The sequence below is a fragment of the Tenrec ecaudatus genome, chromosome X (genome assembly GCF_050624435.1).
Source record: "Tenrec ecaudatus isolate mTenEca1 chromosome X, mTenEca1.hap1, whole genome shotgun sequence".
Lineage (NCBI taxonomy): Eukaryota > Metazoa > Chordata > Mammalia > Afrosoricida > Tenrecidae > Tenrec > Tenrec ecaudatus.
The window spans coordinates 41,724,079-41,751,089 of record NC_134548.1 but is presented as its reverse complement, the minus strand read 5'-3'; the positions used below and the strand labels follow the sequence as shown (position 1 = coordinate 41,751,089).

At 37.5% G+C, this 27,011-nt stretch overlaps 1 protein-coding gene across 1 annotated transcript in view; it reads right to left on the bottom strand.

The window, feature by feature from the left end:
- CYBB (cytochrome b-245 beta chain) overlaps window positions 1–26,529 on the bottom strand; it is a 40,307-nt gene extending 13,778 nt beyond the window's left edge. The window contains exons 1-10 of the mRNA XM_075538704.1: window positions 26,438–26,529; window positions 24,600–24,695; window positions 22,865–22,975; window positions 15,671–15,755; window positions 13,663–13,808; window positions 10,413–10,603; window positions 6,744–6,873; window positions 4,400–4,492; window positions 1,511–1,764; window positions 453–615 (exon numbers count right to left, since the gene is read on the bottom strand). Coding sequence (XP_075394819.1) covers window positions 453–615; window positions 1,511–1,764; window positions 4,400–4,492; window positions 6,744–6,873; window positions 10,413–10,603; window positions 13,663–13,808; window positions 15,671–15,755; window positions 22,865–22,975; window positions 24,600–24,695; window positions 26,438–26,482 — 1,314 coding nt within the window. The 5' untranslated portion in view covers window positions 26,483–26,529. The remainder of the gene's footprint in view (window positions 1–452; window positions 616–1,510; window positions 1,765–4,399; window positions 4,493–6,743; window positions 6,874–10,412; window positions 10,604–13,662; window positions 13,809–15,670; window positions 15,756–22,864; window positions 22,976–24,599; window positions 24,696–26,437) is intronic.
- Between the last annotated feature and the right edge of the window lie 482 nt (window positions 26,530–27,011).

Genomic DNA, 27,011 nt, shown 5'->3' with positions numbered 1-27,011 from the left:
TGAAGCCTGTGATGGAACAGAAAATTGCTTATTATAATAAATTTTAAAAGCAAAGCATGAAATCCAGTAAAACACGAACTCAGTAATGACAACATTCTAGAAGTATGTAAGCACGTGGGAAAAATTCTGTGGGTCGCTATGAGTTGGAACTGACTTAATGGCATGTAACAACAAATATACAAAATAAGAATATTTGGCTGAAATTTTGAATCCTTTTTTCTTTTGAAATTTTTTTCTTCAAAATTTCTAATAATGCTATGAATATATTTTATTTTCACAGATATATCTGCTTATAGAGAAGCACATTGAACATATCAAATTACCCTTTTAGGAGTGCACTGAGTCTATGGAATTACTTCCTTCACTTTCCGAGTCTCTGCCAAACTACACCCTAAAGACTTCCTCAGGCCTACGGTGATGCTCCAGGCCCTCCATAAAAGGAAGAAACCTACCTTTTTGAGGCGTAGATTGATGGCATTGTTGCAATATTTGTACCAGACTGACTTGAGAATTGATGCAAAGGGGGTGACTCCAATGCCTGCTCCCACTAACATCACCACCTCATAGCTGAACACATCTTCACTGGCTGTCCCAAAAGGTCCATCTACTGCTATCCTGGAATGAAGTGGAGGAAGAGGTAATTGCAACGATATCTTCTTGTTCAGAACTGGTAGAGCTGAAATCACTACACGGGGGAATGTTAAACATACCAAATCATCCTGGAACAATGTGTCTATAGGGTGTTTCTATGATACAGCTTTGAATCAATCAACTTAGTGTAAGCATGGATTAGTAGTAAGAGAAACTTTTAGGTAACTAAACATTTGGTAACTCAGTCCAGGTATTATTTCTCTCTCTCTCTCTCTCTCTCTCTCTCTCTCTCTCTCTCTCTCTCTCTCTCTCTCTCTCTCTCTTTCCCCCTCTATTCTTCTTTCCCCTTTTTAACACATACACATACACAGACATACACTGGTATTTTCTGTCGGGGCACCTTACATTTGAAATTCCTACTTACTTTTCACAAAGAAGCAATAAATTCCTACATCATAATATGTTACAGATTATATTTCCTCATTTCTCATTTGTTTTTAATTGACTGACTCAACAATATTAGGTATATGTGGAGTAGGAGGCAAAGGAGAATTAATTAAAATATGAAATTTACCCTCAAAGAATTTATGCCAGTTTCACTTAAAAATATCTTAGATACACTATTATTTTGTTAGGAAAAGTTGATACACCTTTCCCTTGACAAGTATATTATTGAAGGAATTTGGGAGTATTCCTTAGTAATACTGGATTAAAATATTTTACATTTCATACAAATTATAAACTAGGGAAAACAATGCACAACATATAAAATGCAGAACACAGGGATGATATTTATTTTCTTAGAGCCGGTGTAGTTCATCAAAATCTTAAGTCATAGAACAGTAAGATATGCTGGAAAAGGTGATAGTGCCATTTCACCTAAACGTACGCCCCTATGAAATATGCATTTTGTACTCACTTAGGTAGTTTCCAGGCATCTTGAAACTCCTGTTTATCACAGCCACAAGCATTGAACAGTCCTTCGGTCCAGTCGCCAACAATTCGGATGTGGATGCTAAAGAAGTCTTCCTCAGGGGCGGACGTAAGTGTGAAGGGATGCCACTCCAGCCTGGATACTTTGGGGCATTTGACAAATATATATTGTCCCACCTCCATCTTGAACCCTTTCTTCCTCATCTGGAGCTCGATAGTTTTAAAAGGGTGCGTGACTACCTATGGAACAAAACATGTCCTTGGAAACTACACATTTCCCAAATATTTGTCTTTTCTGGGTTCATACATATCGGAAGGCTAAACTAAGATGTCATGCCCAGGTCTCTTTTTCAGGTAATATAACAGTCCCTCTAGCACATCTAGCGTTTACTTAGAACCGCCATCCACGGACGCCACTGCTCAGTGGATGACTGATAAAGGGGTACAGAGACTTGGTCTCATCTCCGCAACTTGGGGGAACTCTGAGGGGCCCTTCCAATACAGCACTCCTCACAGGAATAGCTAAGGTTGCAGTTCCAACCACATTGAGGGCCAGCATCTCTTTCTCCCCAATTATCAGTTCTGGAAATGCTTGCCAACATTTATTAAAATGATTTCTCACTCCTTTACTGCCTCCCTCCACCAGAGAAAGGCCCTATAAACACTAGGAACCTGCTTTCTCAATCTCTCTCTCTCTCTCTCTCTCTCTCTCTCTCTCTCTCTCTCTCTCTCTCTCTCTCTCTCTCTCTCTCCCCTCTCTAGGTTCGTTTCTTGAGATCATGACCCCAATAATTTTTCTGCATTAAATTTTTTGTCTCAGAATGAGCCTATTGAAGATTTTTTCCCTTTTCTTTTTAAGTAAAGTGCTCAAAAATAGAAAAATAATTATAATTTCCTGCTGAACTCTTTCCTCAGGCTTTAGGGGATAAGTGCAGGACTTAGCAGCTGGGCAGAAGGAGAACCCAAACAAAGCCTAACCATGTTGGTTTATCTTTGTCCTGAATCACATCTTGAATCTGTCTGATTCCTTGCTTTGGGTCTACATTTCTTCTTTCCTGGGGAGTATACCATCTCATTGATATTTATTGTCTCCATGGAATGAGTAGTCATAACAGCTTATTCACAATAGCACACAAAAAAGAGGAAAACATTCAAAAGGCCCATCAACTGGTGAATAACTATATAATTAAAAATAAGTTATATTCAAGAATTTTTATTGTAATATAGAAAATAATAATCTGTTCTCTGATAATTCCTAATATTCCCTAAAGAAATTTTATATGTCTAAATGGGGACAGATCTAAAGAAATCAAAGAAAACAACAACAACAAAATAATATAGGCAGTAAAAGAATTTGGGAATCTTTGTAATATAAACTTCCCATATCTCCAGAAATTATTATTTAAATATATACTTTATTAAAAAGCCATAATAAACTCCCATTTTTGCTCTAAACAAAGCAGTTGTAAAGCCTCAGTTTAAAACAAAAATGAAAATTTATGTTGACTATTATATTTACTGGAGTCCTTGTGGAACTCTAGAGTAACCATTGGACGGCCACGAGGTTGGCAGTTCAAACCTACCAACCACTTCATTGGAGACAGATGAGGTTATCTGATCCTGTACAGATTTGCAGCCTCAGAAACCCTATACACTGTAGCTAAGCCTTAAAATGTACTCCATGGACGTGGGCAGCATATATTATGCTTTTGTATCTTAGAAACAATTTTTACCCTATTACAAGTTTGTTACCATAATCACAAATAGGATTACCTAAATAAAAAGTACTGCTAGGTAATATGCTCACTGGAAAGCTTTTAGATAACACCTTATTTCTTATATTTGCTTATATGAGAAAATGATTATTTTCTTCACAGTAAAACAATTGTCTTGGGAATTTTTTTAAAGGAAATACTTTTCTGGGTTAGTCTTTTGTAGACTAGTCAGGGGGATTTTGCGGCAACTCATTTTGCTGATGTGTAAAATGTCTCTTAGAACACAATATAAATACCATAAAAAGAGAACTGTTGTGGCTTTCTACATTTCAAGACTTCCTATTCCAGTTGGGTAAACTACTGTGCCTCTCCATAGATGGCCAGAGAGAACTACCCTGCTGGACAGGAAAAATGTGTATGTGTTATAAAAAAAAATCCAGAATAAGATTTTGGTAACTATATTTTGAACTAAGGTGAATGGAATTAAATTGTCTTTGGCATAAATAATCCTCCCTGGTATTTCTTGAAACTATAAGAAGGAATTTCTATTTATGTTTATTTACTTGCACGCTTATTTATTCTGTGGTAAAAAGTGTGATAGCAGAGTAGATATAAACATTTGAAAATTGGCGTTCGGAGACCCAGTTTGAGATATAACTTAGTTACTAAGAAGCTTCAGATTTGGGGCACTTCAACTCTCAGGCACAGGAAAATGTCAAGGAAAAAGGATGTAGGAAATATTCTTAACTTCAACCAGGCATTCACTTGGTCCTCAAAGTTTTGCAAAATCTTAATATGTTAAGATTGAATCATCATCTTTTTGAACTCATTCTTTTTTTTGTCTACCCACCCACTCTTAACTAACCACATATTATCTCTATGCTTCTCCACTGCATACACACATGTACACATACCTTCATGCACACAAATGTACTTAAATTCTCTTTGAACAGAAAACCATAACTTCAAGTTTCCCTAGTTATAAGGTCTTAAATAACCAGTTGACTCTCAAGCAACGCCCTTGAAATAAACTTTAGGTCTGGCTCTGCTATATATTTAATTTAAAAAAATTGGTTCAAAAGACATGTAGTCAATGATATAGAACACTTGAGTCCATGTTTTAATTAGATACTGTTAGCAATTCCTACACCAATCCATACCTTGGTGATGACCACCTTCTGTTGAGATCGCCAAAACCGGACCAACCTCTCACAAAGATACAGGAACATGGGACCAACTATCCATTTCCAAGTCTGGAATCAGAGCAAAAATGAAAAAGTGTGGTAGGGTATGGCAGCTAATAAAGAAAATATTCCTAGAGACAAATAAATAAACAACCAATGAATCTACAGTATGTAGATTTGCTTCAATTTTTGAAATTAGATTTGCAAATTTCTTCTGCAATAGAACACATGACACATGGGCAGTAATCTTAAATTAAAGTAAAATTTTGAGCCTATAAAATTGAATTTTCTCCTCGGTCACATTGGGGAACTATATTTACAGTATGAAACTTTCCCAAGAGGAACTACCCACAAGGATGGGTTTTCCTTTCTGTGTTGAAATACAGTTGTTGCTATAACCCTACAACAGAACAAGGATGGTTTCAGAATAAACATTTCTAGAAAAGACGGAATTTCAGCAACACCATATTTTAATGCAATATTGCAAACGCTTTCTCTTGAAAGCTTAAACTCTTGAAAGGTTCAAAAATTTTGTGCAAGAATTTAGCTGTTTCTCCAACTGGTAAGTTCTCGAAACTTTGCAGTGCATTTGTTGAGAGGGAAAAAAAACAGAAAGATTTTCAGATTTATCAACATTTCCTTTTGCCAAATACACAGTATTTAAAAATGTTGTCAATATTTTGTAATATTTTAGCTATATAAAACCATATAGGACAAAAATTCATCTTGGTACTCAATCAATTAAGTTCATAATTTAATACCTAAAGAACCCAAAAGTTTTAGAAGCCAATAGAATGTTATTTTAAAAGTTGATTATTTCTCAGAACAGATTTAAAAAATTAAATCAGGACATGCCTTCCATAGTCTTACTATGATCTGTTCTATGTTCCCCCTCAGAAATTTACTGTAGAAAATTGGGAGAACCTAAATGTTTTACATCTCCAGGCAAAAATGAAGAACATTTGCCTCAGGACTTTTATGTTGCTGGCCTTCATTTTCATGTGGCAAGTTTTTTAAAGTCTCCCACTATCCATATATATCCTCCTGGAGACCACTATTGGGTCTCATTCAATGAAGCCAATGCTTGGACGTGGCCTCTAATAGTCTGAGAAACCCATACACTCCGTTGAAGGAGATGTCTGTTAAGGTATTCTGATTTCAGCTGTTATTGAAGAAATGTGTCTTCTTTCCCCCAGTCCATAGGAAGACTGAAAATAGTTTCTCTTTTCCTTTTTCTATTGATATAACACCAGCACTTAGTAGGATGGTTCATTAATGTGTGTGGTGGCTTTCCTTGATGGGCAACGATACTTAAAGCTTTCGAGTCCTCAGACACCATGCTGTATCTAGAAGAATACTCCTGTACTAGGAATTGTTGTTTTAAAGTGTCCTCGAGTCATTTCCAATTCATGGCAACCCTAAGTACATGAGTTGTGGTCATATAAATAGTTAAATGCTCAGCTGCTAATTGTTAGGTTGACTCATAGTAATCCTACAGGAAAAGAGTAGAACTATCCTTTGTGGGTTTCCCCAACTGTCAATCACTATGGTAGTAGAAAGCTTCATCTTTCTTCTGCAGAGCAGCTGGTGTTTTCCAGCTGCTGACCTTGTGGTTAGCATAACCCAGGGTGCAAGCAATAAATGATACTGCCTGCCGAGTGGAGATAAAAAGAATGCAGTATACTGGGTCTGCTTCTCACTTTACAGATCACAACAATTGAGTATACACCAAGAAAACCCCTTCAGAACTCTCCTCAGAAGAAGAATTCAACAAGCTTTCCCTTCATCATCACTGCGAGACTGCCATTTTTCTCTGTAGTGTCATGGATGATGGCTTAAACCTGGCTGTAGAGCTTCCTTTATAGCTCATAGACATGTCCTGATGAAGCTCAGTGGCAGCTCTAGGTGCCTCCTCATCAATTTCCTTCACAGTTCTGAACGCTGTATGAAAAGTCTTACTTTGGGGCATCTGAAGGTCCCTAGGTCCCTATAAATGAATGGAATCCCTACGAGTTTCACTGGAAATAATTAACTGATATTACCATTACACATGCAGAAGGAAATCAATGGACCCAAACTTGGCTTTTGAAAACACTGCATTTTCCAAGTGTTCTATTGGCACATTGATTACAGACAAAATGCAGATCTTCTTTGTCAATAAAGTAGAACAAAGAAAAAGAAAAGTTGATGCTTTTAATTTTTGAGCAGTTGTATAGTATTTGTAATGCGCTACTTGATGATATTGGGACATGTTTCTTAGAAACGGGTTGAAAATTTTCCATAATAACACTATAATAGCAACAGTACCAATGATACCTACCATGGGAGGGTTCCCAGAGAATTGCGGGACTGGGCATTCCTTTATTTTCCCCCAGTCTGAAATATTTCGATAACATATGTGTGGGTTGTGCTCTTTCAAACTCTCATTTGTCTGTCCACGTACAATTCGTCTGGAGAACAATGATAAATCCAAGGAAGAAATTAAGTTCTTTGTATTTGAAGGTTCTGGGCACATTTTAAATACTCTAATGGAGTAAGTGGAAGGACCCCTGATGGTGTACAGGGTTCCTCACTGGGCTATTAACTGAAGGTTAGCAGTTCAAACCCACAAGGTGAAAAGAGGAGATTCTCTGATCTTGTAAAGATTTATCTTTGGAAACCCAGTGGGGTAATTCTACTCTGTCTTACAGGGTTGCTAGGAGTCAAAATTGACTTGATGACAGTGAGATTTTTTTTTAGTTAATGTAGGTTGCTGGAGTGCTAGTGACATGACTGAGATATCAGTAATATGGGTTTAGCCGACATTTTGTTATCAGTTTGACTACTAACCTCAAGGTCAACATTTCAAACCCACTAGACATCATTGAGAAGTATACACCCATACACGTAGCACTAAGGCTTAGCATAAACCCTATGATGCTTAGTAGCCCTCAGATTTAGCAGACTTGCATTACTTGGGTACAAAAATTGTCTAGGTTAAGCCAAAAGTCAAAACCCACTTAATAATTAGCTTCAGGGGGAATATGAAGTGCTCATGGTATTGATGAGATGTCTCCTGAAGTGCCCAGAGCCCAGTTGCTCAATTCAATAAATATCAACTGAGCAACTATTAAGTTAGAAAGCACTAGTGTGTTTAGTGGGGAGTAGGAAATGGCAAAAAAAGTCAAAGAAGTCATGTCCCTGACCACAAAGAACATAAATGACAGTGTCTTCACAATAAATAATTAAAAAGGAGCACTGAAGTCTCTTTGTACATTTTGTTTTGGAGATCTACAATATATCACGGTATTTAGAATATTTTGTTAATGTTTTAATGCCAGATATTAATCATCCCTTTATATCCCTGAGGGAGTCCTGGCATTATTATGGGATAAGTATTGGGCTACTAAATGCAAGGTCAGAGTTCAAGCTCTGCTCCCATAAAGATTTATGGTCTCACAAGATCTATAGAGGGTCAATAAGTGCTTTAATGGACTCAGTGGAATGAACTGATCACTTATTATTTGCCAAGTCAACACAAAGCACTATATAAAAATTATCTCATCTAACCTTCATAATAAGCTTAAAAGGCAAGTATTACTAGTTGCATTTTACATATGGGAACATCAAAGTTTAGAGAAACAAAGACACTTGGAGGAGAATGATTTGGTGGAAAGATTCTGGATCAGAATCTTTAGTTCAAATTCACTTACTAGTTAGGTAGCCTTGGACAAGTTACTTAACCTTTTAAAATTAAAATTTTTAACCTGTTTCTTCTTTTATAAAATAAGTGTAACCCAAGATTTATCTTAGTAATTAAATGCATGATTTTTTTTAACGGCAGACACAAAAACCTACTCGCTGCCATTGAATTGATTCCAACTCACAGAAGCCTTATAGGACAGAGTGGAACTGCTCCTCAGGTTTCTGAATCTTTTTGAGATAAGACAGCATTAACTTTCTCTCATGGAGTGGCTGCTTGGTTCAAACTGTTGACCTTACAGTTAACAGTCCAACATGTAACCCACCAGGATTGATTGTCAAATCAAATTCAACAAATGATAGCTATTCAAGTTCGTAATGCTCAAGTTCACATGAAAAGGAAATGATCTCACTATTGCCTTCATTTCTCAATGTTAGGATGAGGAATTAAAAAACCTAGAAACTAATTCAAATTTAGACTTTACCTCCTTTGCCTACTCCAATGGACAATACTTTTCTGTGAAACTATTCAAACACAAAGTAATACTATTACTAAGCTAGAGAGGGGAAGACATTTTTTTTATTTTCTAGAATTTTCTGAAATAGCTGGGATCATGGGTAAATTCCACTTAAAACCCACTGTCATCAAGTCAACTCCAACTCAGAGTCACCCTAAAGGATAGACTATAGTTGCTCCCTAAGGTTTCTGAGATTGAAATCTTTCTAAGCGTAGGCAGCCTCACCCTTCTCCTAAAGCATAGCTTGTGAATTGAAACCACCAACTTTGCCGTTAGCAGTCAGTCCAATGCTTAACCCACAGTGCAACTAGGGCATCTTAAATCCCTTTTAAAGACACTCACTTGCCTTAAGGAATTCACAAGGTATTTGTCTATTTGGGTTTTTTAAATTATGTTTAGAAAGATTATCATCATTCTAAAAGAACCCGAATCAGCAAGCTGATCAAGAAAGCACACTGGTGCTTGCCTAATGTTGTCTCTCCCCACACTTCCCCTTTTCACCCCAGGTCATGGCCTCCTCTAGGGCAACTTGACTCGTGGCTATGAGAATTATTGAGCTCTGAGCAGCTACTTCCTCAACCCTTAGCCCACACCCAGTAGGGAACTTCCCCAGGCCTATTTCTGTCTGCGTGTGATCAATCAGCTAATATAAAACAATATAAAGCGTAACTTTATATTAAACAGGACTCCTATTAAGGCACTCTCTTACCCACACACCTGGGTGCTGTGTGTCCTATCAGAGCATTTATAGAAGCCTGCCTTAGACCCTTTGGACTCCAAACCTACCATGTCACTTACCAACTGGCTAATTGTCTACACAGTTTCCTTGTCTGTAAGGAACTTTGTGGCATAGTGGTTTGTAAGTTAGGCTGCTAACCACAAGGACCAAAGTACAAACCCACCATCAACAATGAACTGTCTGATCCTATAAATATTTACAGGCTTGGAAGTATTAAGGACAAAAGCAGTTCAACTGTGTCTGATGGGTCCCTTTGAGTCTGAATTGACTTGATGACAATGGTTTGGTTTTGGGGTTTCCTTGTCTGGAGGAGTCCTAGTAGCACAGTGGTTAAAAATATTCAGTTGCTAATTGAAAGGTTTGTAGTTCAAGCCCAACTGCTGCCTCATAGGGGGAGAAATAAGTTTCAGTCTGCTTTCATAAAGATTTACAGCCTTTGAAAGTCTTTGAGACTTTGTAATGGAATCAGTTCAATAGCAATGAGTTTCATTTTGTGGTCCTTGTCTGTAAAATGGGAGTAGTAAGAACATGTATATATTTTGAGGATTAGCACAGAGTCTGGCATAGGACAGATGCTGAAAAAGATTCGATGTTGTCTTTATTATAATAGAATATTTGAAGGTAATACTCATGTAGGTTTTTTTCCCCAAGCATTCCCCACAGTGCCAGAGAGTAACTCCCATATTCAGTAAGCAAGAAATAAGTGATTGCTGGCCTAAGTCAAACTCATTGAACTACAGGAAATGCCTTCAACAGATTCATCATTAATGTGCTTAATTTGGAAAGTCACAGGAGACAGTCCTACTTAGATTTTGGTTTAGTTTTCACACTTTCTATAAATAGCAGCACTGTGAATAGGAATTAACTGCAAGAAGCTGAAGTATTGCCGAAAATGTCCCATTGGGCTGACCTCCACTGCCCTGCCCCCTTATATTACCTTGGCCATCAGGTTGACAACGTACAAGTAAGAGGATCATTGTGCCTCTAACCCAGCATCACATGTAGAAACTAAAAGTTGAAAAGTACTTGGCCTTGGAATTTAAACACTCACTGAGCTCCATGAATGGCAAGACCAATGAAGAAGATCACAAAGAGATGGTGTGTGTACCAAAACACTTCAAAGTAAGATCTTCGGATAGTTTTGGTAGAGGAGGTGATAATTAATATGAGACAGAGTGTGATGACAACTCCAGTGATTCCTGCCAGTAGAGTCACAGCCACGTACAGACCTCCTTCAGGGTTCTAGAAGATATAAACACATACATACATAATTTATATGCAGGGCTGTCTATTTATAAAATATCTAGCACATAGGGTAAGGAGTATTCTCATGTCCCCGTTGGATAATCTTAAATACATATGTAATCAATTTCACCATATATATTGAAATTGATATTTCTGAATTGTTTATTTTTTAATGCTTACATGTTTGAGATGTCATCAAACCAAAAAAGCAAACTCATTGCCATGGAACTGATTCTGACTCAAAGCAACCCTATAGGACAATTAGAATGCTCCTCTGGGTTCCCAAGACTTTCAATCTTTACAGTAGCATGCATTTTCTTCTTTCTCCTGCAGAGCGACTGGTACATTCAATTCACTGCTTTTGTATTTTGCCTCAATGTGTAGCCATCTGTGCCCCCAAATTCACTGCCATCAAGTCATTGTTGACTCACAGTCACCCTACAGAACAGAGTAGAACTGTCCCTGTGAGTTTCCACAACAAATGAAGGAAATGCGTTGAGCATAAACTACTCTAAAATTGTCAGAAGTTCACTCTTATTTTGATTTGGAAGTAAGGATCACATTGCCTTTCTAGTGTCATTCAGAGGGCATGCGCTATGGACATATGCAACAGCGTAGGTGGAGTTTCCCAAAAGCAGTCCACGTGGAGCGTATTCATGGACAACTGATTTAGAAAAGGGTGTGCTTTAAGGAAAATGGTATGTGAATAGAGACCGAGATGGGAAAGAGGAAAACATCAAATAAGGTATGACTTCAAGCAGTCGCATAGAGGGTAACTTAGGCTTGATCTCGTAAGGGAACTCCAGAGGGTAAGTCACACCTCAGAGTTTGTCCAGACTCCAGGTAACGGATTTTGGCTGTCATGGGCTGCATTCATCGATCTAAGGAGAGCTAACTATTCAGACTCTTTCAGAATTCTGAATTTTTGACACTAAGAGTCTCAGGACAGTCCTTGGAGGAAGGAACACAAGTACAGACCATTGAAAGCAAAAACATACCGAAAAGGGGAAGGGGACACAGAAAGTAAAAGTGACCCATAGGAATGTTCACACTGCCACCTTTTTATATTATTGTGCAAACAATGAAAATATATAAAAGAAAAAATCCAAGATATTGTAGAAAAAAGTTGTGCTATTTTGCTTGTTGTTTAGTTCAATTCTGCCCACAATTAGTCAAGGCAAGATTTTCTCATATAACTCAGAGGATAATATTCTTTCTAAAAATAAGATTTTCCCCTTGTAATCTTTTCTAAATGCAACGGAAAATGTTTGGGGGTTGGTGTATACGGATGTGATTTAACTCCCCTGAGTCCTTGAACACATAAAGATAATGTGGAGCTTTTTTCTCTGAGTATAGACAACTTCAACATCTTCTTGAGGTGAAAGGAAAGAAATGTTTGCCTCTGGATGTATGGATTGTTGCTCTTGGAGAACTTCTCAGTTACTCACAATGCACTATGCTTTTCAAGGAACAAATATTAGCAGATACAGTCCACCAGGAAGATGTTCTAAGTAGGAAAGAACAACAGTATCCCCAACAAGTGTGAGCTGCTGGCTGCTCTGGTACACTACCATTTAGCACTCGGAGATCCCTATATAACATAACCAAGGTCACCGAACACTAACATCAGAGGAGGTCACATTGCAATCATGCTGGATTAAGACTAAATGAAATCACTCCAAAACTATGCTTGAGTGCTACTTTATTATCTGTCAAAGATTTACTCCATTCCTTCTGTTGCCTAGAAAAAAAATTAATATCTTCAGTCACAGAACTCCACCCACCCCCCATTCCTTGCCCAAACCAGAGTAGTAAAATAAGAGAGGCTTCAAAAACTTCATGAAGAAATGGAATGAAAAATAAGGCTGTTTTCCCATGGACTTTTCTAACATCTTCATATTTTCTTCCTTAAGATTATTAAACACAAACCTTAATTCTTTAACAAGCCCCTCTTTTATTATTATTTTTTATTTTTGTTTAGTTCTTTTAAAAATGCTTTTATTGGGGGCTCTTACGTCTCTTATCACAATCCATACATTCTTCCAGTGTGTCAAGCACATTTGCACATATGCCGCCATCATCATTTTCAAAGCATTCTCTTCCCACTTGAGCCCCTGATATCAGCTCCCCATCCCTCCACCATCCGCCCTCCCTCACGAACCTTTGATAAGATGTAGATTATTTTTTCCATATCTTACATCATCCTCCGTCACCCCTCACCCACTTTTCCGTTATTCGTACCCTGGGCAGGGGGGTTCTAAGTTGATCCTTGTGCTTGATTCCCCTTTCTCCCCCCACCCTCCCATAATTCTCCTGGTATCTCTACTCTCCTCGTTGGCCCTGAGGGCTTTATCTATCGTGGATTCCCTGTGTTGTGGGCTCTTATCTGTAGCAGTGTGCATGCTCTGGTCTTATCTGATTTGTAGGGTAGAATATTGGTCATGATAGTGGGGTGAAGGAAGCACCAATGAGCTAGAGGAAAGTTGTGTGTTTCATCATTGCTATACTGTAGTCTGACTGGCTCAGCTCTTCCCTGTGACCTCTTTTTGAGGGGATGGCCAATTGTCTACAGATGGGCATTGGGTCTCCACTCCATTCCCCACCCCCAATTAACCTTGCGTATGGTTTTATTCTGGGTCTATAATACTCTCCTGAGATAACTTGGGCTTTCTCGTGGTTTAAAGTCCCCTACTCTAGGAAGTGATTGCTTCAGTTTTTTTTTTGTTTTGTTTTTTATTATACTGGTGTTTCTGACCTTCTTTGATTGGCGGACAGCATCTTGGGTGAGCTGAGGAACACTGTTACTCCACACTCTGTGAACACATATTATCACAGGTAAGCTTAAGACCTGGAGAACGTGTTAGGATTCTCCATACACAAGATCGAGAATGTGGGAGACATTTTCTCTCTGCCTACATCCTTATTACCTGCAGAATCTTTCTCTCTGACGTTTAGTCAAATTATTGTTATTCAAAGTGGAACATTTTACTCACTGACATCTAGCTTTTAGTTTTAACAGCTTAGGGAACATCTGAATTAGCAAATGAAAAGCTTACCTTGATTCTTTTGCGAGCAAAATTGAGATATGTTTCACCAGGTTTATCTCCAATGTCAGAGAGTGCTATTGAATAAGGATCTGAATTGTTGACACGGGCGTTCACACACCACTCCACATTAAATAGATGTGCAATAGTATGAATAGCTAAAGAGGGTAGAGAAGAGAAACAAAGAGGGTAAAATGTATGTACACTTTTACTGTATGCCAGCTTTCTGCTGTACTGTTGGACACAATGGTATGTGTCAGAGGTACACAGAAGCCAGCACAGTGATGACTAAGAACTAGGGATCCACGACCAGAGGGTCAAGCCAATTCTATGAGGAAGAGCTCCCTGGTGATTGTGTGCAAATCACATGACCACTCTGGCTGTGGTTTCCTCATTGGTAAAACTGAGAAGGTTTGCTTTTGGTTTTTTTTTTTTTTTTACAAATGATGAAGTCCATGATTCTAAAGGTCCAAGTTCTAAGATTCTACAAAGTAGTCTTGATCTCTGAGGGCGCTAAAGCATGCTTTCTTTCTCTCTCTCTCTCTTTCGTACGTAAACAAGAAGACTCTGGTGTATTGTATGCCTATGATCAACCCATTCACCAGTCACAGTGTCACCTGACTGTGATATGAACTTCAGAGAAGGTAATATAAACCAATGACGGTAAATATGGTTCGTGTTAGAAACAAAATGAAGCATTTTGTCCTATAGGGTCTCTGAGTCAGAATCGACTCTATAGTAGTGATTTTTTAATTGGGTAGAGAAAGATCTTGTGATTGACTTGCTTTTTAAAGAGATGACAGCCTAGAAAATCCTATGTAGGTAGTTCTACGATCTCCCACATTGAGTCACTATGGTATCTAACAACTACAACCGACTCACTTCATTTTATAAAGGAGGAGATTGAGGCTGCTTTAAAACCTTTCCCAAAGTCTATAAACTAGAAAGTAGTAGTTGGGATACAAGCATAGGCAATTTGGCATTTGATTTTTAACCAGTGCATTATGGTGTTTTTCTAATAACATTTTATCAAAACTTTCCTTGGACAATCTCATTTCCCTCAGCTCAGTCTGTATGTTCCACTGTTAGAAGAAGGGAAACACAATTCAAGCCTTCTAGGGACATCACTGCGCATGTCCATGGTGTAGCAATCCAATCCTTTATTAAGTGAATTAATGGATATTTGATAAGGGTCCCAGATACAGCTCCTCCTTTCACCCTAATATACCCACTCTATACATCAAGCTCTGTGGCTAGAAGGTTTCAAACTCAACTACTTTCAGGAGTCCCCACTTCCCTAACTACATGTCTCTTTCTCTTTCTGAATTTCTAGTTACTTCTATTGCTTTACACTTCAAGTGTTCAACTACTCCCCAAATTAAAACAATAATTATAATTAACAGCAACAACAATTATACAGATATTTCCTCTAATAAGTGATTTTTTAATTTTATGGGCTCTAGAGGAGCCCCCAGTGGTGTAGTTGTTATCAGTTGGGCTACAATCCACAAGGTCCGAAGTTCAAAACCACCAGCTACCACAAGAAGGAAAGACCCTGGCTTTCGACACCTAAAAGCAGTTACAGTTTCAGAAACTCACAGGGGCAGCTCTGCCTTGTCTTACAGGGTCACTGTGAGTTGGAATTAACTTGATGCCAGTTAGGTTGTTTCATGCAAGCCATATACGGACCAAACATTTTTATTAAATGAATAGATGCTTTCATGTGAATTTAGAAACATCATTTGATATAAAAATAGAATCCTCACAATGGAAGGGAAACGATTCTTCTCATGGCCTAGTTTCAATTTGATAGGAATATTCTCAAGATGAAACATGTTAAGGCCTAAAACTTCCATATCCTAGTATTGGAATGGCAGAAACTTTGACGACTTTTGAATTCAATAAAAATATGCTGCGTAGTCAACCTGCTTTATTTATCAAGACAGGCCACCTACAAGAAGCATTTAGGAACAGAGGCTCCAAGATTTCCTTGCGATCTACAATGCCTTAGTCAACTTACCAGTGTGAAGTGCAATCATCCACGCTACCATTTTATGAAAGGTGAGGTTCCTGTCCAATTGCCTTCGAATTCTTGTCGAGCAGCACTTTGAATTAAGGGAAGAAAGAATGGGAGAGTAATTGTTAACACGAATGCATTCTCTATTTGATATGTGTCACGTCATTTAAGTCTCACAAGCACCCTGCAAAGTCCTATTATTTCCCTCGTTTACTAGATGAGAAAACGGAGGCTCGGAAAGATGCAAAAGATCAGTAAGCAAGGATGATGACAGTACTTTGTACTACAGACACTGAAAGAGACAAGGCTCTTCCTCTAGACATCAGGAAAAGAGAGAGCTTCTCCTTGCTATCTACACCGTGAATTTTGATTTCTAGCCCCCAGGACAGTGAGAAAATACACGTCTGTTCTTTAAAGTCAGCTAAATTGTGATATTTGTTATGGCAGACCTGGGAAACTAGGATGACTAGAAGGGAAGATTACAAAAAGAAAGAAAAAGGAATTAAGCTTTATTGGAGGCTTGCTGGGAGCAGGGAAGTTTACTTATAACCATCATCTCATTTACTGCAACGACACACACATTCTTGTTCTCATTTTACAGATAAGAAAACGAAGGTGAAATTTTCACAACGGCTGGGATCAAAATCTATTGTTGTTTTTTTTATAAAAGGTTCTTGAGGTTCACACTCTTTCCCAGTAAAAGAAATGTAAACATATAGTCTAAATGTCTAAAATCACGAGACAAAAACTTAAATGTAAGTACTTTATTTGGAAGGCGATCTTTAAAACTGTGGGTAGGGAAGTGTAGGGTGAGACTTGTGTATCATCATACCAGGTTCTCAGAAAGAAGATTTCCTTTTTGAAATAAGTTATGTACATGTGAAGAATGATTATCCTTATTTTGTTATATAGTGCTCCTGCATCTTTTGTGTTGTTTTCAAGTGTTGAAGGTGTATTGCTACTTTTTCAAGAATGAAGTTGGAAGTCGATTTCAGATGAGTACTTAGTCTAGTCTACAAGTCGATCTCAGGTTTGTGATACCCTAAGCAGGGAGAATCTAGCCATGGGATGCTGGAGCTATAGAATTTATCATTTATTAACTCAAACGATTGTTGTTGTTGTTCTCATTGAAATCCATGGGATTTGTGTCCATTTCTAACATAACAATAGAAAACTAACAAAGTCTTTATCAGAATGATGACACCATTGGAATCCTCGGAATTTGAGAATGGGAATCAGTAGTGTTCAAAAGCAATATCGTGTGACATTTCAGAGAACAACTTTTGCTGTGAGATATACCTGTGTTGAGTTGTGCGACATGGATCAATTTCCTCAGTCTTCATTTTCCTATATACTTATCATAGTTCATCCCTCATAGGTCTAGTGCACGGATCAGTGGAAAATTGTTAGAGGGGAAGTTTCTTATAAAACCAATAAACAAAACAAAACCTGTTACTGTGGAGTCCATGCTGACTCAGTGACCTTATAGACGAGAGTACAACAGCCCCACAGGGTTTCCAAGGTTGTAATCATTATGGAAGCTAATTTTCACAGTTTTCTCTCACAGAGCATCTGATGAGATGGAACTGCTCCCTTGTCAGTTAGCAGTCAATCACTTAATTGCTGCTACCAGGGCTCCTTCGGCTTCCTGTGTTGTGTACATTTAAAAATCTTTGAATCATTATTTACTTGAATAATGGATTACACATTCACTGTCCTAGAATCGAAGATGATTACCATACATGTGTCTTTGTTAAGTGTTGGCCAGCTAGGTCTGATTCACAGCAGAAACACTACCCAGTCCTGCACCATCTTCCCAATCATTTCTATGTTTGCGCCCATCATGCTTCCACTTTTGCAATCCATATTACTGAGGATAGTGTAGCTGTTCCAAGTTAGGGTACTTTCAGTGCCCTCAGATGCATAGGAAAGCTGTACCATGAGTGAGGAAGATTGAAGGAAAATGGATGCATTTGAATTGTGGTGTTGGTGAAGAATAATGACTACACTATGGACTGTTAAAAGAATGAACAAATATGAGTTGGAAGAAGTACACCAGAATGGGCCAACATCATGCATGCTAAATCTAAGACATATTTACCCCCATTTTTATGTTACTTGCTATATTGATTTCTTTTCTAATTCCTGATGAATACTTTTGAAATTTTTGGCTAGGAGAGGGAGTGGGGGAAGCAACACTGGTTCAGATGCTCAATTTGAAGACAAATAATGTGGTTTTTGTCAGGGTTCCTATTGTCTCCGCATCTTAATTTTATCATTAATATCAATATGAATCATCAAAAATATAAAACAAGAGATATTGACCCCATTATTAGCTTTAGCAACAGACCTTTAGGGAAAAAATAAATTGAATGTCAGAACAATGCAGAGATATGTTTGGAAACTACAAGGTGCACTCAATAATACTTTATTTTGATAGTTTTAAAATTTTTGCACTTAATATAAAACACATGCATTTTGTAAAAGGAATAGTAGATGTTCTTGTTACCAATCATCCATTTTAGCATAGTCAAGAATGAAAAATAGAAAATAAAACAGGGACCACGAGTCGTACACATAATTGGTTTCCAAGAATATGTAAATATTGTCTCAATAATTCAGATCCTATTTGTGTGCTTTTGAGTTGCTTCTAAATTACTGAAAGTCACTACCAATTACCCAAACCACCATCATACCCATAGGTTCCTCATTATAGTACCTCTTTATTTTCTGTTATAGTCTTTTAAAGAGAAATTTTGGTTACTTCCCCTTGCTGAATCTCAATAAACTGATATTCAAGTGCAAGCCAGACTACTGAGTCTTCTTCGCAGATTTTTAGGCTCTATTAAAACTCTACGAGAAGGGGGGAAATAATATTTAAAAAGAGAAGTGGAACTAAAAAGAATGGGCTATATCGAGTTTCACATTGCAGAAATATAAAGGTTTTTTGCTATGTACACTTGGTTTTATCACATATTAAAACTCAAACTCAATGCCATTGAATAGATTTCAACTCATAACCACCCTATAGGATGGGATAGGACTGCCCGTATGGGTTTCTGCGATTGTAACTCTTCAGAGAAGTAGAAACCCTTATCTTTTTCCCTTGGAGCAGTTGGGGGTTTAAAACTTCTGAACTTGCTGTTAACAACCCAACTTGTAGCCCCCTATGCCATCAGGGTTCTTACTTCACCACATATACTGTTAATGAATCTGAACTACATATGTGCTATTTGGGAGAACTTGCAAAAGACAGCTTTCAAACTACAGAACACAGTCTAAGAAGCTGACAGTAATGTCTAAACCTAATGGAGAACATCACCTTATATTTGTATACTGGTAATCATTTTGCAATTACGTGTTTATTCTCTGTACCCAACAAAAGACCCTAAGCTATTTGAATCCATGGCCTATTTATGCCTTACTCTTCACCCTCCGCATATCCCTACAGTTTAGCATGTAGTTTGCACTCAAAAAATATCTGCTGACCAACAATTCACTAATTGACAGACTACATTAATTGCCATTTATACTCGAGTATAAGCTGACCCGAAATTTTCAAAATCTTATTTTGAAAATTTTGAGTTGACTTATACTTGAGTATTCTCATATTTACATTACTCTTCTTTTTTTCTGGCCAAGAAAATGTTGAGACAGAATATCTAAGAGTCTATGTGCATAGACATAAAACCATGTTAAAGGTCTCTGACTCCCAAACAATATAAGGCTAGAGAGAAGACTTTTCCTACCTCTTCTTTAGGATTTTAAGACAGGGACTTCTGGTCAGTTAGAAATGTATTTCTGAATGGCAAGTTGTGGTTATTAAGGCTTTTTCAGGGAATTCTATATTTTCAGTCCCACTTTTCCCCCCATCTCCTTCAACAGAACAGGCAGAGAGCGTTTATCCCTACCTTTCCTGAAGTGGGCAAACCTTGGGGTTTTCTTTATCCACATAATCACAAGGGTTAAAAAGCAAAGTCTACAGGATTTAGACCACTCAAACTCAGTGAGAGTTCTGTGGTTTTGTTCATACTGTGTCCTACTAACGAATTCTTGAAGTTACAACATACTTGTCATTTCTACTGTGGGTTTTTTGCCTTGCTCAAACATTTATATTGGCTAAGACTACGTTACAGGAGCCCTGTTGGCATATTGGTTATGTGTTGGGATGAAAACTACAAGGTCAACCGTTCAAAACCACCAGTTACTCCACAGCAGCCTGGGAAACCCACAGGAGTGGTTCTACTGAGCCTTATAGGGTTGCTATGAGTTGTAATCGACTTGATAGCAATGAGTAAAACGAAGTAAAAGTAAGAAGATGAGAAGTTGGAAGGCATTACACAATGGTGGTAAGAATGAATTCAAGCATGCCCATGATCATGAAAATGATGCACCACAAAAATGGACAATGGTTCATTCTGTTGTACATTATGTAACCATGAGTCAATGCCAACTGGATGGCAATCAGCAACACTAGCATTATGCTCTCCAGCATTAGTGCTGGGAGACTGAGGCATTTAAATCCCCAAGATGAAACCATTTCATTTGCAAAGTTCCCATTTCAAGTTGGGAATAAGGAAAAGAGGGATACATCCTGTATATAAATGAATTTTGCTTGCTGCTAGTTTTATACATATATATTGCCTATAAATATATATGTATTCCTCAAATGGAAAAAGAAAGGATTTGTCTAGTCATAGAACCAAGCTTCTCTGATTTGAAGAGTAAGCTCGTCTCACACCTGCCTTTAAAGAAACTGATGAAGATTTTCCCCCTAGACCACAGGAAGCCTAACAGCTGCCATTACCACATATACTGTTCACGAGAATGGTAGCTGATAGCAGTATAATTTGGGCTTATGGGGAACCAAGAGTTTCTAAAGGGGCCATCCTGGTGAAAACACGGCTGTTTCTCAGTTTGCTTCTTCTAAGTTGAAAGTATTCAAGCAGGGGTGATGGAGAGATAGAGGCAGATTTCATTATTTTAAAAAATAAACACAAAAACCACCATCAATAAGTGACTATTGATCACTTACAAATATCAGGTACTTTAGAATGGGTTCATCAAGAACACTTTCAGTCAAGTGAAACTTTGCTACTGTAGGTTCTTAGGTTCAGAAGATTGCTCAGAGATTTCTTGTTACCCGTGTTATTGCTAATACTATGTGCTGCATTTAGTTTTTGTTTCGCTCTGGGTTAGTCTATGGCCTATGGTAAGGAATCTCGCCACAGTATTTTCCAGGGGGGAAAGCTGTGATTGTTTCTGGAGCATCTTAAATTGTTTGTCAACATTATTTGGTAATAGTTGTTTTGAGTTTTGTCTTGTTTATTCTGGTGAAGGGGGTAGACTTATTTCTCTTAATTTTGATGTTTAAAATTTACTTTTTAGAATTCAATTTTGGCAGTAAGTTTAATGGAATTTGGTACAGAGTTAAGTCATAAAAAGAAAAGCTTAGTTGTATACCATCAATCATCTATCAGTCAATTGAAAGTTCTACTATTCACACAAAGAAAAAACGTCTCTTAAGCATTAATGTAAATTTAGTAGGAATAGAAAACATGTTTTCTCCTCCCTATTAAACTATGATTATCAAATTAACTAATAGCTAGCAACTTACACATTTAAATTGCTCATTTATCAGCAGAGCCCTGCCTCTCCTCTCCAGCCTCACCTCAGACGTATGCCCCCTACAATCCCTACACCCCTATCAAGTAGATGTCGCACTGCTCTCTGCCATAAGTGATCTCTAATTCCCACCTCCATGCTTTCCCGAATACCCCTGTTGTTGTAGTGGCTATGCATGGAGCTGTGATCTGCATGTCGGCTGTTCAAAACCACCAGCAGCAGCTGCTCAGAAGAAAGACTGGATTTTCTATTCCCATAAACCACTGGTCGTGGAAACCTACAGGGGCTCACTCTGAGTCAGCCTTGACTGGATGGCACTGAGCTTGGTTTGGGGTGCTTTCCCCTATCTATATCTCAAAAGTTCTTCTCTCTCAGTCACCCGTCTTAAAGGGGCATACAGATGCTTATGTGCACATCTGTTATGCCCTTTTCTTTAAGATACTTTTCTTTATTGCCTGCCCCCTGAGATAATTACCCCCTCTTTAATTCCTAGTAGCTCCTTATTTCTAATGTCTTGTGAGACTCATACAATTTGGGTTTGCATCATATTTATTGGAGTATTCATATAGGTTGCAAGTTCCTTGTAGATAGATTTTTTTTGTCCTCATCTTTGTATAATAATACCAGTAAATAGGTACAGATCATTTTATAGGTCACCAATATTCTGTCTACGTAATCTTTCCTTCTTTTAGAAGAGTACATTTTAGAGTTCAAGAAATGGTTGTCCTAAGGGTGAAAGGAACCACAACTTAGAAAGCGAGGCATTCCTTAACTTCATGGAGCAAAGCCTTCTTAGCTACAACCATTATGACGGGACTCAATTGTCCATCATTTCCATCTACTTGAGATTTTTCCCCACAAAATATATCTTCTCTGACTTAAGGAATATAAAAAGAATTCTCTAAATAAAATTTTAAAAAGAAAGGAAACCTCAAATTTTACTTACCAACCTTAAATAAACAAAGCTCTGTTTTTATAAATATGTGTGTGCATGCATACACGTACACATGAGTGTTTTATATAGATAGAGGTTTCAAACGTTTGTGGAAAAAATACATTATTTTAAATTCTATTTGTCCATGAACCTTTTGAAGGCCCCTCCTTCCATATAATATATATTATAAATAATTGCCCTGTGTTAATGTTCACTCGTGCTGATAGCATGTGTGCCAGAGCAAACGCCTCCACAGGGTTTGCAATGACTTGTTTGTGGGAACAGATTCCTAGGCTTTTCTTTCAAGGTCCCTCTGGGTAGGCTTGAACCTCCATCCTTTTGGCTAGCAGCCAATTGAATTAATCATTTGCACCACCCAGGCACTTCCTCAGACTTTTTTTCCTCATGCCTCTGACTGAGATATAAATTGGTTTTTGTTTTAAACTTTGGGGCCCTGGTTAAATGGCTATCCCAGGGAATTCCAGAGATAATAGATAATCAAGCTTGGGTTGGCTTGCGCGTATAATACAGAAGGTGAAATCCTCACAAACTGTTGGTTAGCTTGCTTTTCCTAACAAAAGGCATTTAGCTTGACGGTCTTTGAAAAGATGAGGAACTCAGTGAACGTTTTTTCTTACCGCACTGGAGCCTCTGAGGAAGGAGAGCAGATTTCGACAGACCGGCAGCAGGATCAGCATGCAGTTGAAATTCAGGCAGGCTGCAGGGGCCCTGGCCAGGGCCAGGGCAGACTGTAGGAAGCAGATTATACAGTAAAGTGACTCCTGTGAGCACAGAATGCATCCCAACCTTCGCAGGATTCCCAAAATGGGGCCCATACATTAGAAACTTCAAGTTACTCAGAAAGGAAAGACCCCCAGAAACAAAAATTTCCCATTAAGTCCTGTCGGGAGTCTTCTTTTTGATGTCCAACTGGTTCTTTCCCTTCATTCCATTTTTTTATTATAAAAATTTTGAAACAGAGATGTTACAAAAGTTTTACAATGAATGTATGTTTACCCATTTCCCAGATTTCACCATAGGCTCATCTATTTACTTCACATATTCCTGGTGACATGAATCAGGGCTTAACTGAAACTCAGTTCACCTTTCTTGCCATATTAATGTAGAAAATTAAAATACCCATTCAAAGACTTTCCCAAGAAGACAGCTTCCATCGACCAATATCTCTCCTGAGAAGCTGGCTGCTCCCTATTCTTCCATTATCATACATCTATCCCTGTATCTATCCTCTATTCATCCATTAATTCAACTTATTTTTAGATGTGTTTCAAATTACATTAAAGGCATTAGTTCATGTTACCATAAATACTTCAGCATCCATATCATCAAGCGGAGCTCAACATTATAACTGGGGCTTTTAAAGATTTAATCGAAAGTTTTCTTAGCACAAAGACTAATTTTAGTAGTCTTCAAGTTAATGTGGTATGCAAGTTATTTTTTTGGCATTAGAGTGCTTATTTGGCATCAGAGTTCTCTTTATAATGTCTGAATAGTTATTATCTTTGAAATGCCATATTTTGGACAGGAGAACAAAAGAACGGCCTTCTTCTCAGAATCAACATGAATAAGTTAATATGGATAACAATAACATTATACAAGTATATATTAATATTATTCATAATGTGATCTATAACACATATTATAATTAATATGAATTTATAAATTTATGGAACAAGCAGGGTGTAACAAATTATGTTCTTGGGGAGCAGCAACAATTATGATTGTTTTCATTTGTGATGGTGAAGAGACCTGGCAGTTGAGAATGCTGAGAACGCTAAGTACAGTTCTACTCTGTACTGTATGGCTGCGGAGTTGGAATTGATTTAGTGTCAATGAGTTTGGTTTTTAGTTTCCACTCTGCTGGTCTAGTCAACAGACATGGCCCTACATAAAGTTACTCAACGACTACATTTGTAGGGAGAGACTGTTTTCTGAAGATAATTTCATACCAAGTCACCAGGAGCAATGTTTGGCATACATACAAATAATAGTAGTAATTGGACGATTTAGGGACTACAGAAAGTTCCATGTACTCCGCATGTGTTATCACTAGATTGCTCCTTACAGTTTGGCTTTCCAATTCAGAGTCCATGTTAGATTTCTCCTCTAGTCAAAGCAATGATATTATGGCTCTTGTGAGGAGATGGATGGTGTTGGCACCCTTTGCTCCACTTTTTCTGGCTCTACACTGGACAGTTTTAAGGGAATCTTAAGAAGGTGAAATGAGGCTCATGGTGTCGAGTATTTATCGGTTTTAAGTTTTTTAAAATGTAAAGGAAACATAAACCGCCGTGATGTCAGATGAAAAAAATATGAGCCAGCCAATCTTGCATGAGATGAACTCATACTTACCCCAAGAAGTTTCCGAGTGTAAAAGAACTTATCTGGAATATCATAAACCCGGTAGTACCAGACAAAGAGGAAGACATTCATTCCCAGCCATACCAGCTGCAGAAACATAAATAGTTCAATAAAGGTTTTACATTTCAACAGGTAAATTGTATACAAGGTTGGAATTAGACAGGGTCAGACCTTCCCCAAGTCCAGTCTTGGACAAAAGTAGATGGGTATAATCAGCTCTTGTCTACCACTGTGTAAACAAACTTCTTCGTAATTAACTTTTCCACACTGTTCCCACCCGTCCCCTCCCCCGTGAAACACCACTTTTTGATGATACACAAAATTGTTTTCAGTCTCTCACCCTTTTTCTTATTCTCCTTTTTTCATTGTTAACCTTAGATGGATAGATAATCACAGGTGTCTCTTGCAAATATTACCATTACTCTTCCCAACACTAATAGGACATTACGCTCTGGTCTTACAGATGCCAACCACATCTTTCCATCATAGAGCACCTCACTGAAGTTGGCAGGAGTATTACCAACTAAAATGTTAAGTCCTGTTCTGTTGGATAAATTCTGCTGATCTTTTGGATAAGGATATATTTAGCATAAATGTCAGGGATGCGGAGAAGGAAATTTGAGAACAAAGAGCCCCTTTTAGGGAGTGACTGTTCTTTCCATTCCAAGCATTGACTACTCCTTCTCAATTCTCTACCCTCAGTTCCATAGTGACCTTTACTCAGTGTGTTCTACAGCTATTAAAAATCCGCAGAGGTTAAGAACCAGAAATATGCAACTTTTTAAAAAAGAAGAAAGTACTAAAGTGACTTCTCCATTTCCTGACCTTGTCATTCTTCATTCTCTTGCTTTCCAAACTATCTGCGCTTTTAAGTTATATGAGTGAATAATCTAGAAGGAAATAATTTCCTAGGGGAAATTGTGATGGAAACTAAAATTATAACTTAACCTTCAGAAATGATCTCCTCTTGATATGATAATCGAAATATCAAGTTCAGAGTTTTAAGTACTCAAGAGAAATCAATATTTCATTAGAATGTTGGTTTGCAATATCATGTACTTTATTAAGATGGCAAAATATTTTGGGGTTTTATATTATTTGTACTGTTCTTTCTTTCTATCTTTAATATCCATCATGATAAATGACTTCAATAATTCAATTTAAAATGTTTTTAGTATTTCTTTTATGTTCCCATTCGCTCTTTGAAAATATTTTCACCGATATCACATTTTTATTTTCCAAATTTGATGATGATTGTTGAGACCAAATATTCTTTAAAGAATAATTGGTCTTTCTGTGAAAAAGAACAGAAAATATTTTTCTTACAAAAATAGTTTATTAATATAGATTATATGGATTACTTTTACATCTCAGAAAAAAACAAGAGGTTTTTTCAAAAAACAAATTTGTGAGCTAAAATTCTTTTTGGTATAGTCACTGAAATGATGGCATTAAATTTTCCATGCACAGCTTGCATTGTTCTCATTTGGAATAAAGTAAAAGCAGAGCATTTTTCTCCACTAATAATTAGAAACAACTCACAATTGAAAGTCACTAGCATAAAATTCCCTATTCCCTCTGTGATATACTGGACAATTTGGTCCTCATAGGAACTGAAAAAATAAGCTAGGAGAAGTCCACTCCCTCAGTACATTCTTTTCACTAAGAAATTTGGAAGAGAATTAACTTACTCTGCAAGCAGATGTTCACAGAGTAAATAAATTTCTGTAACATTTCTCAAATGAACAAGAACAACAAAACTTTCTTGTACTTTAGTCCAATCCCAAACCCCTTACAATTTCAGATATTCACCACTCATTGGTACTTACAATGACAAAGATAGAGAGTCCTTCATTTACAGCCCAGTTGCCCATGGTGGCAGAGGTTCAAAGCGTTGTGTCTGCCTTTCTTCTCCACGATGCTTCTTCTCTGAATGAGGAAATGAAAATAACAGCCTCCAGTCAATCTGTTTCCTTTTCTATTATCAGAAATTAGCTAATACTTGGTCAGTCAAGAAGCTTGTTCCCATGACAAATTTAAATCTTTAACCCACAAAGACTACAGAAAAAACTCTGCTAGTATCCAATCACAACTACCTAGAATGGAAGCTATAACTAATTTCTGTAATGGAGAGGCAAATGGTAGTAATATTATGGGATGTATTTTACATAATCATAACTGGTGTAGTCTAATCAGTTATGAATAGCAATTTGTAAAAATTACCCAACTAAGCATGATTGAGCACTGGGTAAAAACCAAGAGAAGAGTGTGATTTCTTTTCTTTTTAAAAAATTTTATTGTGACTTAGGTGGGGGTTTAATTTATTTCAGAACATTATTTTCTAATTAAACAAGTTAAACAACTTATAAACGGCCCAAAAGCTTGCCCTGTCACCCTTCTTTT